The sequence below is a fragment of the Bison bison genome, unplaced genomic scaffold, assembly GCF_000754665.1.
Source record: "Bison bison bison isolate TAMUID 2011002044 unplaced genomic scaffold, Bison_UMD1.0 scf7180017864370, whole genome shotgun sequence".
Taxonomy (NCBI): Eukaryota; Metazoa; Chordata; class Mammalia; order Artiodactyla; family Bovidae; genus Bison; species Bison bison.
This window is the reverse complement of record NW_011494942.1, coordinates 15,180,451-15,191,966: the sequence shown is the minus strand read 5'-3', so window position 1 is coordinate 15,191,966 and position 11,516 is coordinate 15,180,451. Positions and strand designations below refer to the sequence as shown.

Here is an 11,516-nt window from a genome sequence, read left to right as displayed (position 1 = left end):
TTTGGAACCAGTTCATTGTTCCATGTTCAGTTCTAACTGTTGCTTCCTGACCTGCATACAGATTTCTCAGGAGGCAGGTCAGGTGGTCTGGTATGCCCATCTCTTTCAGAATTTTCCACAGTTTCTTGTGATCTACGCAGTCAAAGGCTTTGGCATAGTCAATAAAGCAGAAATAGATATTTTTCTGGAACTCTCTTACTTTTTCCATGATCCAGCGGATGTTGGCAATTTGATCTCTGGTTCCTCTGCCTTTTCTAAAACCAGCTTGAACATCTGAAAGTTCACGGTTCATGTATTGCTGAAGCCTGGCTTGGAGAATTTTGAGCATTACTTTACTAGCGCGTGAGATGAGTGCAATTGTGCAGTAGTTTGAGCATTCTTTGGCATTGCCTTTCTTTGGGTTGGAATGAAAACTGACCTTTTCCTGTCCTGGGGCCACTGCTGAGTTTTCCAAATTTGTAACATATTGAGTTCAGCACTTTCACAACATCATCTATTAGGATTTGAAATAGCTCAACTGGAATGCCATCACTTCCAATAGCTTTGTTTGTAGTGATTCTCCCTAAGGCCCACTTGACTTAACATTCCAGGATATCCGGCTCTAGGTGACTGATCACACCATCGTGATTATCTGAGTCGTGAAGATCTTTTTTGTATAGTTCTTCTGTGCATTCTTGCCACCTCTTCTTAATATCTTCTGCTTCTGTTAGGTCCATACCATTTCTGTCCTTTATCAAGCCCATCTTTGCATGAAATGTTCCCTTGGTATCTCTAATTTTCTTGAACAGATCTCTAGTCTTTCCCATTCTATTGTTTTCCTCTATTTCTTTGCATTGATCGCTGAGTTAGGCTTTCTTAGCTCTCTTGTTATTCTTTGGAACTCTGCACTCAGATGCTTATATTTTTTCTTTTCGTCTTTGCTTTTTGCTTCTCTTCTTTTCACAGCTATTTATAAGGCCTCCTTAGACAGCCATTTTGCCTTTTTGCATTTCTTTTCCATGGAGATGGTCTTGATCCCTGTCTCCTATACAATGTCACGAACCTCCGTCCATAGTTCATCAGGCACTCTGTCCCTCAGATCTAGTCCCTTAAATCTATTTCTCACTTCCACTGTATAATCATAAGGGATTTGATTTAAGTCATACCTGAATGGTCTAGTGGTTTTCTGCACTTTCTTCAATTTAAGTCTGATTTTGGCAATAAGGAGCTCATGATCTGAGCCACAGTCAGCTCCTGGTCTTGGGTTTTGCTGACTGTATTGAGCTTCTTCTTCTTTGGCTGCTAAGAATATAATCAGTCTGATTTCAGTGTTGGCCATCTGGTGATGTCCATGTGTAGAGTCTTCTCTTGGCAATACCTGGTCACTAACAGTATCTCTTGAGTGAAGGCTATGCTCCAGGAATGGGACCATGCCATTTACAGATATGAAGTCACTTACTACTAACAACTGTTACCCTTGTTTCACAGAGCAGAAAGTACAGGCATAGAAAGTAACCTCTCCAGGGTCACCCATCCCCGATTTAGACTCTGTCTGTGTAACTCCAGACTCACAGGGTTACCCCTGAGCACTTGCCTCCATGGGGCACATGTGACTGGGGCCAGTAACCTCCCAGGGCATCTGCAGCCCAGAGCCTGGGCTCACATTAGTAGCAGGATACGAGCTCAGAGGATCTGCCTGTATTGGAGAGTCTTAACTCGTTGAGAATCTCACAAAATTGTGTCTCCTTTTCCCAGAAATTCTTATCTGCTAATTTAGAATAAGGGCTTCCCAGGTGGTGCAGTGGTAGAGAACCCATCTGCCAATGCAGGAGACATAAAAGATGTGGGTTCAATACCTGGGTCAGAAAGATCCCCTGGAGGCGGGCACAGCAACCCACTCTGGTATTCTTGCCTGGAGAATCCCATGGACAGAGGAGCCTTGCGGGCTACAATCTTTAGGGTCACAAAGAGTCGGACAGGACTGAAGTGACTTAGCATGCACGCATCCATCCTTTTGGATTCTGAATTTAGGTTGTTTCCCCTTTTTCGGTTATTATATACCATGCTGCAAACAAATGTTGTGTGCACATACCTGCAGGTTTCTCCAGGGCATAACCACAGAAGTGAGGTTGTGGGCCCACAGATAGATACACATTCAGTGTATTGATGTGGAGCCATTCTCTTGAAATAACTGCAGCAGTGGATGAGAATCCTCTTGTTCCACATTCTCCCCATCCCTGAGTAGTGTCAGACTTTTAAATTTTTGCCCAGCTAATGTTATGGAATATATCTCAGAGGATTCATGGAAGAACATATGAGAATATGTTGCATGGATCATCTGTGAACACAATTTTACAAGATCATAATAATGTAAATCCCAAATATCCCTTCAGCTAAGTTATGAGAATTCAACTTATATTTATTATGAGAGAAATGTATGAGGAGGATAAGAAGTGAAGAGTGTCTGTATGTGTATTGGTGACCACATAAGAGGATTGAATATACATCTTCTCTTGTAATGAGCCAATATGACAAGTTCTAAAATTGGAAATAACATTATTATTTAATGTTATTTTTAAAATATTGTGATAAATACCAGAAACAAAAGAGCTAAAAGATTGATGAATATTTGCTTCCAAGGAACAGGGCTTGGGGAGGGGATAGGGGATGCTGTTCCTTGTTGCAGGTCTTGTTGCTCCTTTTGACGTTGTTTCCTCCTCACAATTAGGAGCAACGGGGTCATCCATCAGCGCAGCCCACAGCAGCCTGGAAGCTCCCCGACAGCACACCCTCTCCGGGAGAATGGGAAGCAGCAGCGGTTCCCTCACAAAGGAGCCTGGGGTGGCTGCCATGCCATGCCGTCTGAACCCAAGAGCAGTGGATTCCCTGTGTCTCCTGGAGCTGTGTGGTCCTTGATGAGGTACTGGACTGGGCTCCTTGACCTTGTGTGTTTTCACCATCCAGCATCACCTGTTGCAGGGGGATCACTGGAGAAGTGAAGCACCGAGTCATTTCTTTGGGACACCCCCACTCCTGTTACCCTCCTTTCTTTTCCCTTTCCCATTTCCCTTCCTCCTTCTTCCTTCCTTCTTTTCCCTATCCCTGGCCTTCCCTGTGTCATATCAGATAAGAAAGGAGTAGCTGGAAGAAGTAGAAGCCCTGCTGGCTGCTGTTATTTGGAAGAAGAGATGAGGCTGTGAAGCCTCAGTTAAGCAGTACAAGCATTCTGCTGCTTCCCTGGGGGAAGAGCCCTGCACATCAGGGCACAGGCCCCTCAGTTTTCTTTGGGAGGAGAGCTCTGCCTTCCCCTACCCTGACTTCCTGCTTTTGGTGTGTGATAATGAAAGGTTGTTGCTGAGCCGTGAAAAATGCCAGGATTCATTTTTGGCCTTGGATTCAAAAATGGCCTCTGGAGGAGAGGAATTCAATCCAGGGCCAGTGACAAGGCTTGATCACTCAGAGCTTTTGTGTATTAGAGTTTTATTAAAGTATAAAAGAGACAGCTTCTGACATAGACATCAGAAGGGGGCAGAAAGAGTGTCCCCCTGCTAGTCTTTAACAGGAAGTTATATACCTACTCGCAGGCTGCTAATTAGAGAAAAGAAATGTCTCATAACTCAGAGAATGGCACCAGGCCCCTCACCCACAACATGCATTTTGAGATTGCATTGGCACAAGGTGAGTCATCTGGGCCATAAAATGATTGACATGAATCTTGAAGAAAGGCAGCTTTCCAAGCAAATACATAATCTCATTAACATAGATGAGGTGAACAATTGTATGAGTAAAACATACTGCTTTTTTGGGCCATTATCTGAGTCTTAGATGGAACCAACTTGAGGAAAGACAGAGTTTAAGGTAAATGCATTGTTCATTAACACAGCTTAAGAAAAATATTTCCATAAAAAAAAAAAAAACCTGCATTAGTTAGCTCAAAGTTTGAGAAAAGTTAAGTTCAGATGGAAGGAGGTGTTGTCATGACAACACAGAATTTTGAAAGAAACCTCCTTTTAATTCTGTATAGAGAAGGGAAAAAAAATCTGACGCTTGTAGTTTGTTTCCTCCTGCCACTTAAGAGAGATTAAAAAATGTCTGATATTTCCAGCCTATTTCCTCCATTTGGGGGCCCCTAGCCTTCCTCCCTGTTACCCTCTCAATAGGAATTTATTACAACGCAGGTATATGAGGTAGCCCAGGGGATGCTGCCTCTCAGGCATGTTTCTGAGGATTCAGGAAGATCTTCTTTAAAGTACAAAATTTTCTGTCCCTTTAAAAAATCTTTTGACCTAGCCATGAAAATTATCATAGATTCATCAGAACAGGTACTTGGCTAAATTAACTTGTCACTAAAAGAAGGAAATGGCAACCCACTCCAGTACTCTTGCCTGGAGAATTCCATGGACGGAGGAGCCTGGTAGGCTATAGTCCACGGTGTTGCAAGAGTCGGACACGACTGAGCAACTTCCCTTTGAAAATAACTCAAGCCATGGGCAAGTAAGAATTTAATAAAGATGGAAATTTGACTCATACTATTAGCACTTAAGTAGCATATTGCTGGAGAAGGCACTGGCGACCCACTCCAGTACTCTTGCCTGGAGAATCCCATGGATGGAGGAGCCTGGTAGGGTGCAGTCCATGGGGTCGCTAAGAGTCGGATGTGACTGAGCGACTTCACTTTCACTTTTCACTTTCATGCATTGGAGAAGGAAATGGCAACCCATTCCAGTGTTCTTGCCTGGAGAATCCCAGAGACGGGGGAGCCTGGTGGGCTACCACCTATGGGGTTACACAGAGTCAGACACGACTGAAGCGACTTAGCAGCAGCAGCAGCAGCAGCAGCAGATTGCTATTCTTATTCTTCTCTACAGTCCCAGACAACTCCCTCTTTTCGAGTGTCTTTGTTTCCAATTAGTCCTGCCTTTACCTGTCTCTTAGATCATACTCCACTTATTCATTCATCAGCAAAGACCTACTGAATTTCTGCCATGTGCCCGGCATGTTCCAGGCAGGCACCAGGGCTGTACTGGGGTTTAAGGAGGACAAGATCCTTGCCCCTATGTAGCTTTCCTTCCAGGAGAAGAAGACAGACACTAAGTAACCAATAAGGAGTGAACAGTGTGGTGGAGAGTGGTGGGTGAGCCTGGCTGGGGCGAATTCCCATTGATTGGTCAGGGAAGGTCTCTGAATCCTTGTGGATGAGAGGAGGAGCTCACCCTGCTCAGATCTGCACAGAGGGGTCCGGCTTCGGGATAATTAGCAAGTGGGGATGGGAAGGGGCTAGTTCAGGGGGTGGGCAGGCCTAGATGATGAAGAATGTTTTGGCCATGGGAGCGAATTTGGATTTTATTCTGAGTGAGATGGGGAGACTTTGGAGGGTTTTGTTGTTTGCTTGTTTAATGTGGCAAGATGTGGTTATATTACAAATGTTCAGTCTTGTTTCTTGTAGTGCATTATTTAGGGGCAAGAATAAAGCAAGGAGACTTTCATACTGACTGAGGGGAGAAAAGAGGTCTTAGCTGAGGGTGATGGAGCCTGAGATGTAGGCATAAGGTGGATTTTGGAGACGTTTTAAATATAGATCTAACAGGATTTGACGATTTAGGGTAAAGAGGTGAGGGAACAGCAAGAATCGAGGGTGTTCGGGTTTCTAGCTTCAACTGCTGGGTGGGTGGTAGTGTCAGTTACTGAGATGGAAAGGCTAGAGGAAAAGTTGGTTTGGGAAAGGATAAAGTCACAGAAATGCATGAAATTCCTGAGCAAGAAAGAAGAGCGATAAACTGTTAAAACCTTGAACTAATCTTGACTCTTTAGTACCGGGCATGAAAGAAAAGAGGGCAAAACGTCTGGGGAAATTGTAAATTTTTTAAGGAAGGCAAAGGAGAAGAAAAAAGAATAAATAGATCATTGGAGACTCTCATGAAGGGACAGAAGGCAGGCTGCAGTGTGACTGACTTCCACCAGTCGGACTGTGTACATACAGTGACTGAGTTCCATACAGATCCGATTGTATAGGCTTCTGCTCTCAGTTGTATCCCCAGATCCTCTTACAGTGTCTAGTTAATCGTAGTTATGCAAGTATTTGTGAAATGAATAAATTAATGGGCAGATGGTAAGAAAGTATTGAAATTAAGCAAAAATAGAACATTTTAGTCAGAGAAGGCGATGGCACCCCACTCCAGTACTCTTGCCTGGAAAATCCCATGGACAGAGGAGCCTGGTAGGCTGCAGTCCATGGGGTCGCTGAGGGTCGGACACGACTGAGCGGCTTCACTTTCCCTTTTCACTTTCATGCATTGGAGAAGGAAATGGCAACCCACTCCAGTGTTCTTGCCTGGAGAATCCCAGGGACGGGGGAGCCTGGTGGGCTGCCGTCTATGAAGTCGCACAGAGTCGGACATGACTGAAGTGACTTAGCAGCAGCAGCAGCAGCAGAACATTTTAGTAAATTTGGCAATAAAGAAATGTTAACAGGCAGTTAACATGCCTGTTAACTGCAGGCATGTGAGGTTTTTGTTTTCATTTTATTTTAAATTTAATGGATGTGTGTATGTATGTAAATAACTTGTAAAGAATATAGAGGTAAGTGCAGGAGCAAAAAGGAATAAGATGAAGTACGCATACCAGTGGTGTGCTGGTAATGCTTAATCATTGGCTGTCCAAAGAAAGTAAATCCTCACTTGTTGTGTTTACAGATTTCCATGTAACTCCTACCCTGGCTGATTTGAAGCTACAAACATGACATAGCTGAAACTGGAGTTGGGAGAGGTGTGCCATAGCCCACCATCTTGAAGCATTTCTACTGCCCAATAGACTGTAGATGTAAATAACCTCAGGAGCATAGACAAAAGTAAAATGAAGGAAACTGATTAGGAAATGATATGATTTGTGTACTCATTACCTTCATTTTTAGCTTGATTTATTTAAGCTTATATAATTCATTTTATTATAAAAGATATATAATATTATAACTGATATAAATATAGAATATATATACATATAATTTATTATAAGTTATTTAATTTAATTTTAAATAATGGCTGTATTTAATAACTGGCTTGCAAAATTCCATAAAATTTAATAGTCATTTCTTATAGAACAATGTGAGCTTCAGTACTCCAGTGAAGAAGGTCCTTCAGGAGGGGAAGAAAGCTTTACATCTGTTATCTATCACTAGGTACCAGGAAGTGGGCTAGCCCTTCCTACGTGGTATTCCATGCAGCCATCACAACATTTGTTTAGGGTAAATCTTATAGTTTGCTTATCAGGTGGAAATGGAAGATCTTAGCTTAAATGGTCATTTAACACATTTACATAGTTGGTAAGTGGTAAAGTCAGGATTGGAATTACAACTGCACAGCCACTAATCCCGTGCTTTGCCTGTTTGCTGTGCTCTGAAGTCTAGAATCCCAGGTGAGAACTTGGCCTTGGGGAGGAGGCAGGGCAGTGATGTCATGCTCTGTGCAGCTGGCCTCCCTGCTCAGCTCTCAGGGATAGAAGATTCTTGCAGCCATCTGTGGGTCCACAAATGAGGCCTCTCCTGACTGGCTTTAATATAGACTGTTGGTGCTTATACATTGAATTAGGCGATATGCTTAAAAAAAATTTTTTTTTCTAACTCCGAGCTCCAGTCTATTTAGAAAGAATGATGCTTGGAGAGCAGTACACAATACGATGGGAACTGGGTCAGGATCTTACTAAGTCAACATGTTTGTGAGCAAGAAGGACCATTATCCTTCCTTGAGAGGAAACTTGTCATGTATTTTCCTTCTCTGGAAAGGGGTATCATGTATTTGACTATAAATTTGATTAATATCAAAATTAGTTTTAAAAACTATGCTTGTCCTTTTTTCAGAAGGTGATCAGGTAAAGAAAATAAAAGCTCAAAGAGGCAATGTTATCTTAGTTCTGAAGATCTCTGTGGATAGTGTTTAAATCATGAATCCTTCACTTAGTAGGTCCTGGATAAGTTATTTTATCTCTGAGAACATCAGTTTTCTCATCTCCCCCAAAGGGGAACTAATTGTAACATTTTACTCAAAGGTTGCTTGTCAGGACTCAGAGCTATGGTAATAAGCAGGTAATAAGTCTGTAAATAAGTGCCTGGCACACAGTGGCCATTTGGTCTGGCAGCCAGCAGCATCATTAGTAGTAGTTCAGAATTATAAATATTATTATTCTTTATGACTTTCTAAACACTGGAATGTGACTTTCTAAACACTGAAACTGGTGAACCTGCAGTATACAGGCAAGGAATGTGTTTTTATGGATTTTTTTTTCTTGCTAGTATGTATTTGCATTGCATGGATGGCATTAGGCTGACAGGAATTAGTCTACATGTTGCAGGAAGGCGGACACCTTCCAGGGCCTGAAACTGGGCTCTTGTCTAACACTCAGAAATGAATTGTCCGAGGGACACATGTGCTGACAAAGCAAGAGATTTTATTGGGAAATGGCACCTGGGTGGAGAGCAGTAGGGTAAGAAAACCGAGGAGAACTGCTCTGCCGCGTGGCTTGCAGTCTCAGGTTTTATGGTGATGGGATTAGTTTCCGCGTGGTCTTTGGCCAATCATTCTAATTCAGAGTCTTTCCTGGTGGTGCACGCATTGCTCAGCCAAGATGGATGCTAGCAAGAGGGATTCTGGGAAGTGGACGGACACACGGTGTCTCCTTTAGACCTTTCCCGAACTCTTCCTGTTGGTGGTGGCTTATTAGTTCCATATTCCTTGTCAGGATTTCCTGTCATAAAACAACTCATGCAAATAGTTACTATGGTGCCTGGCCAGGGTGGGCGGTTTCAATCAGTGTGCTTCCCCAACATACATACTATTGGATAAAATGTATTCAGAAGTTACCAAACACAGGGGGACCATCCCAGCCCAGGGAAAAATCGTGCTGTCAGTCATTTACTTAGTTGCCTGTTTTTCTGTATGGCTTAGTGATTGTCTTATAGGTAGCAAGTGGCAAGTGCAGTGAACCTAGGACTTAGGGTAGACACTCTGGAATCAGATGAAATTTCAGTTGATTCCATCTTTTGCTCAGTTGCTCCATGTGAAGTGAGAAATGTAAATCTTCCTTCTCCCACCCTCTTCATTACATACAGTTCATTCACATATGAATATCCTTTCCTTTTCACCTTAGAAAACTCAGTGAATTCTACCTGAAATCTTATTCTCATAACTCACATCTGTTTCTATAACTATATGTAGTCATTTTTACAGTGATTGCGATTGGTATCGAAGAGAGTTCTTGGCCCAAGAGCTGTCTTTATTCTGCTGCTCTGCGACATCTGTCATGAATCATTCATTCTGTCAGTATTTACCAAATGCCTCCTATGATCAGGCACTGTTTTGGGTGCTGAAAATATATGATAGTGAAGTGAACAAAGCCCTGCCCTTATGGAACTTAGCTGGATGATGATCATGGTGTTTTTACTTAAAATGGGCTCGTTTTCAATCTTTGTGGGTAAGAGAGTGGTTAGATTTTTCAGTTCAGTGTGTTTTAAAAGTCTTTATTGTATTGCTTGCACAGAGGCCTGCAAATAAATACAAGTTTATTAAAGAGAACAGGTTGTCACTAAAGTGAAACTGTGAAGTCATTAAATTCAGGGGAATTAGAAAGGCATATAAATATTTTGCCCTTTACTGGTGGAATGTATTACTGACCTTTTAAGTGTTGTTTTAATACTTTGGGGTTTCCCTGGTAGCTCAGATGGTAAAAAACCTGCTTACAGTGCAGGAAACCTGGATTTAATCCCTGAATCAGGAAGATCCCTTGGAGAAGGGAATGGTAATCCACTACAGTATTCTTGCCAGGAGAATTCCAGAGCGAGGAGCCTGGTGGGCTGCAGTCCTACTTCTGTAGACACTGCCCTGTACTCTTCTTCCCTGAAGTAAGAAATGTTTTGTAGATTAAACTCCTGAAGTCAGATTTTGAACTTTCTACACATTGATCTTGTGAGTAGGGCAAAAGTGTTTCAGATCATTATTAATAGCCTCATGTCAGGAAGGAGGAGCTAAGATGGCGGAGGAGTAGGACAGGGAGAATACTTTCTCCCCCACAAATTCATCAAAAGAACATTTAAACACCGAGTAAATTCCACAAAACAACTTCTGAATGCCGACAGAGGACATCAGGCACCCAGAAAAGCAACCCATGTCTTCGAAAGGAGGTAGGGAAAAATATATAAGACAAAAAAAGAGACAAAAGAGGGAGGGACGGAGCTCCGTCCCGGGAAGGGAGTCTTAAAAAGAGAGAAGTTTCCAAACACCAGGAAACCTTCTCACTGCCGAATCTGTGCCGAGCCTTGGAAGCACAGAGGGCAACGTAACAGGGAGGAAAAATAAGTGAACAATTAAAACCCACAGATTACGAGCCCTAAGGTAACTCCCCCAGCGGAGAAGCAGCGCAGACGCCTGCATCCGCCATTAGCAAGCAGGGGCTGGGCACGGAGGCGCGGGGAGGGCTGCATCGCAAGGATCTGGCCTGAATACCCCGAGCGCTATCTGAGTGAAATAATTTGGGCTTGCAAACCAGACTGTGGGATATCTACCATGCGAAAAGCCAGCCCTAACCTAAGACACCGCAAGGCCCATGCATGGAACAAAGTACTGTACAGAGATAGCCGGCTACAGACCGTCCCCCTCTGGTGACAGGCAGCCAGAGCCGGAAGGGGACAATCGCAGCCCCAGAGAGACATTATCTACAAAACTGTAAGCAGGCTTCTTTGCTAACTAAAACTTCTTGGGGGTCTGGATGGTCAACATCCGCCTGAGAAGGTGCGCCAGTTGTACACCTAGATAACCGAGGACCGGGGAGGCGATAAGTCGCAGCAATCATGCTCGCCAAACACCTCATCACCTGAGCTGCTCGGGCCTGGGAAGGGCACAAAATGCAGGCCCAACCAAGTCTGCGCCTCTGAGGACTACCCGAGTGCCTGAACCTGAGCGGCTTAGACCTGGGAGGTGCAAGCAGCCCAGGGCTGGCCACGGATGGTTCCCAGTGGAGCAGCCTAGAGCCTGAGCCCTGTGGGCAGGGAGGCTACACACGCCGTGAATGGGGGGCAGACCCAGTGTGGCTGAGGCACTGCAAGCACACGCCAGTGTTACTTGTTTGCAGCATCCCTCCCTCCCTCCCCACAGCGCGACTGAACATGTGAGCCTGAAAAGAAAAAAAAAAAAAAAGTGTCCTCCACCGTCCCCTTTGTGTCAGGGCAGAAACCAGACACTGAAGAGTCCAGCAAACAGAAGAAGCTATAACAGAGGGGACCGCCTTGGAAGCTACAGGCAATAGATTAAAACCCTGTGGTTACTACCGACTGCATAGGAAGGGGCCTATAGATCTTGAGAAATAAAAGTCGGACCAAGGAACTAGCGAAAAATGAGCTGAACCCACAATACTCACAACAAAACCAGAGAAAGTCCTCGATATATTTTTACTATTTTTACGATCATTCTTTCCTTCTTTTTTTTTAATTTTTTAAAAAAATTTTAAGTCCTCTATTATTCCTTTAATTTTCACTTTTATAACCTATTACTTTG

The 11,516-nt window shown here is 43.5% G+C and overlaps 1 protein-coding gene across 1 annotated transcript in view; it reads left to right on the top strand.

The window, feature by feature from the left end:
* Positions 1–11,516, top strand: part of TMTC1 (transmembrane and tetratricopeptide repeat containing 1) — a gene marked incomplete at its 5' end in the record, with an annotated part of 314,006 nt that overhangs the window by 38,880 nt on the left and 263,610 nt on the right. The window contains one exon of the mRNA XM_010856048.1: positions 2,708–2,899. Within this exon, the coding sequence (XP_010854350.1) occupies positions 2,708–2,899 (192 nt within the window). The remainder of the gene's footprint in view (positions 1–2,707; positions 2,900–11,516) is intronic.